The 3,944-nt window shown below is 35.8% G+C and overlaps 1 protein-coding gene across 1 annotated transcript in view; it reads right to left on the minus strand.

The window, feature by feature from the left end:
* The window catches only part of LOC103398805 (fibroblast growth factor receptor 1-A-like), a 34,362-nt gene that overhangs the window by 2,855 nt on the left and 27,563 nt on the right, over positions 1-3,944 (minus strand). Inside the window, exons 9-13 of the mRNA XM_025053820.1 lie at positions 3,440-3,617; positions 3,222-3,332; positions 1,707-2,020; positions 259-329; positions 45-182 (exon numbers count right to left, since the gene is read on the minus strand). Of these exons, the coding sequence (XP_024909588.1) occupies positions 45-182; positions 259-329; positions 1,707-2,020; positions 3,222-3,332; positions 3,440-3,617 (812 nt within the window). The remainder of the gene's footprint in view (positions 1-44; positions 183-258; positions 330-1,706; positions 2,021-3,221; positions 3,333-3,439; positions 3,618-3,944) is intronic.

The raw sequence follows: 3,944 nt of genomic DNA on the forward strand, positions 1-3,944 counted from the left end.
TTTCGCAGTAGCCAAAGGCGCTAGCCGCTAGCCGGCGGACTCACAGCTCGTGCGTGCACGTGGACGGCTGGTCCATGCGGTGACCGTCCTTCAGCAGCTTGAACAGCTCCTCCACAGGAACCCCGGGGTAAGGAGACCCCCCCAGGGTGAAGATCTCCCACAGGAGGACGCCAAAGGACCACCTGCGGAAACAACCACGTCAGAGGTTCAACGCCGACCAATAGGAAGACGGGTCGGGGACACGGTGACCACACTCACACGTCACTCTGGTGGGTGTATATCCGGTCGAACAGCGCCTCCGGAGCCATCCACTTGACCGGCAGACGGCCCTGCACAAGAGGTCAGAAGGTCAGAAGGTTAGAAGGTCAGAGGGTCAGAAGGTCAGAAGGTTAGAGCGCCCCCCTGCCATGTCTGACGTGTCGGTGAACTGTTAAAGACGCCTATGTATATAGTGACATATATTACAATATATTGAGATGTATTGAGATAAATTGTGATATATTGCGGTATATTGCAATATATAACAATATATCGTATCGTTGCCCCTGTATCGTCCACTATATTGGACGGTATCTATATATACAATATATAGGTATATTATTATATATGGCAATATATTACAATACATTGAGATATACTGATATATTGCAATATATTGAGATATACTGATGTATTCTAATATATTGAGATATACTGTGATATATCGAAATATATCACGATATATCGCAATATATTAAAATATCTCAATATATTGCAATATATCTAAATATATTTTAATATTCTGTGATATATTGTGATATATGTTGCAATTCATAGAGATATACTGAGATAAATTGTGATATATTGCGATATATTGCAACATATTACAATATATTGTATCGTTGCCCCTGTATTGTCCACTATATTGGACAATATCTATATATATAATATATATATATTGTGATATATCGCAGAATATCGCAGTATATTGAGATATATTGATATATTGCAATATATTGAGATATACTGATGTATTCTAACATGTTGAGATATACTGTGATATGTATCAATATATATCACGATATATTGCAATATATCTCAATATACTGTGATATACTGCGACATATTGTGATATATATTGCAATACATTGAGATATATTGAGATATATTGCGATATATAACAATATATTGTATCGTTGCCCCTGTATCGTCCACTATATTGGACATTATCTACATATATAATATATAGATATGTTGTGATATATCACAGTATATCGCAATAAATTGCAATATATACAGATATATTAATATATCACAATATATTAAGATATATTGATATATCACAATACATTGAGATATATTGTGATGTATCGAAATATATCACAATATATTTCAATATATTGCAATATATTGAGAGATAATATATTTCAATTTATTGAAATATGTCTCAATATATTGTGATATACTGCGACACATTGTGATATATATATCGCAATATATTGAGATATATTGTGATGTATCGAAATATATCACAATATATTGCAATATATAGCAATATATTGCAATATATTGAGATATCTCAAAATATATTGCAATATATTGCGATATATCTCAATATATTGTGATACACTGCGACACGTTGTGATATGTATATATTGCAATATATTGAGATACATTATGATACATCGCGACTCGGCGAACCCGTCCAAAGACGCCGTTCGACTCACGTTGGTCGTCTTCTTGTAGTAGTCGATGTGGTGAATGTCTCGGGCCAGGCCGAAGTCGGCGATCTTCATCACGTTGTCGTCCGTCACCAGGACGTTGCGGGCGGCGAGGTCCCTGTGGATGCACTTCTTGGACGCCAAGTACTCCATGCCCCGGGCCACCTGGTACGCACAGGACACCAGGTCCTTGGTGGACATGTTCTCCACGGGGACCTGGTCGGGGTTGTAGCAGTACTCCATCCCCGGGGGCCTGCGGGCCCTCAGGTACTCCCTCAGGTTCCCCTTGGACGCGTACTCCACGATCACGTACAGAGGACCTGGAACCCGGGGGTGGGGGGGGAAAGAGAGGTACTCGTCAGAAACACGAGGTCTGGACCAGTAAAAAAAACTGAAAGGTTTCAGAAAAATATCTATTTATATAACATATAGATATTTTGCAGTATATCAAAATATATTGCAATATATTGAGATATATATTGAGATATATTGCAATATATCACAATATATCGTGATATATTGTGATATATATTTGCAATATACTGCGATATATTGCAATATATTGCGATATATTACAATATATATTGTGATATATCACAATATATATACTGTATCGTTGCCCCTGTATCGTGATATGTATTGTCCACTATATTGGACAATATCTATTTATATAACATATGGATGTTTTGCAGTATATCAAAATATATTGCAATATATATTGTGATATAACACAATATATAGTGTATCGTTGCCCCTGTATCTTGATATGTATTGTCCACTATATTGGACAATATCTATTTATATAACATATAGATATTTTGCAGTATATCAAAATATATTGCAATATATTGAGATATCTGAATATATTGTGATATGCTGCGATATACTGTGATATATTGCAATATATATTGTGATATATTACAATATATATTGTGATATAACACAATATATAGTGTATCGTTGCCCCTGTATCTTGATATGTATTGTCCACTATATTGGACAATATCTATTTATATAACATATAGATATTTTGCAATACATTGAGATATATTGCGATATATATTGAGATATATTGCAATATATCACAATATTTTGAGATATATTGTGATATATATTGCAATATATTGAGACATATTGCGATATATTTCAATATATCACAATATATCATATCGTTGCCCCCTGTATCGTCAACTATATTGGATGGTAGCTATATATATATATAATACATACATATATATCTATGCACATGATCGTCAGCAAACTATCGGAGAGAGGAGAGCAACGTCGTTCCCAAGGGAAGTTAGCGTTTCGTAATACGAGGAAGCGACAGGACGCTTACGATAACTATATTTCGGCTCGTTATCGGATAATTCTACCGATGGAACCAGTAAGGAAAAATTTGGTGGCAAAAAAAAATTTGGGTATGTCGTAATTCGAGCCCCGCCCTCCCGGAGTGTGATGTCATAACGTGTCTAGGTCAGAACGCGACCTTTTGACCTTTCGACCTTTGACGCGACCTACCGTCCTGCGTGCAGGCTCCCAGCAGGTTGATGATGTTCTTGTGTTTCCCGATGATCTTCATCATCTCCATCTCCGAGATCAGGTCCGACAGGTCTTTCTCCGTGGCGTCCGCTGAAGAAGACGAGAAAAAAAAAAAATATATATATATATATTAACGACGACCGAGTCGATGGTACGGACCAGGGACCAGGGACCAGGGACCAGCGACGCCGTCTTACATTTCAACATCTTCACGGCGACCTTGGTCACACGGTTGGGTTTCTCCTTGTCCAGACCCAGGACCTCCCCCATGACCACCTGACCGAAGCAGCCCTCGCCCAGAGGCTTCCCCAGGACCAGTCTGCAGAGGAGGGGGGGGACAGAACAAGAGGACATGTGAGACAGTTTTTTTTCCGACTTTTGCGTCGTATTTACTCACACATATATATGTATATTTATAAATATATATATATGAAACCTTAATATATATAAATATATACATATAAACTAAATATATATAAATATAAACTAAATTTATATAAATATATATATAATCTAAATATACATATACATATAAGCTAAATATATATATATATATATATGTAAACTAAACATACATAAATATATAAATATAAACTAAATATATACCAATATATATATCAACTATATATATAACTTAAATAAATATAAATATATATGTAAATTGAATACTTATAAATATATATAAACTAAATATTATTAAAT

Source organism: Cynoglossus semilaevis, unplaced genomic scaffold, assembly GCF_000523025.1.
Source record: "Cynoglossus semilaevis isolate Cse_v1.0 unplaced genomic scaffold, Cse_v1.0 scaffold19, whole genome shotgun sequence".
Classification (NCBI taxonomy): Eukaryota; Metazoa; Chordata; class Actinopteri; order Pleuronectiformes; family Cynoglossidae; genus Cynoglossus; species Cynoglossus semilaevis.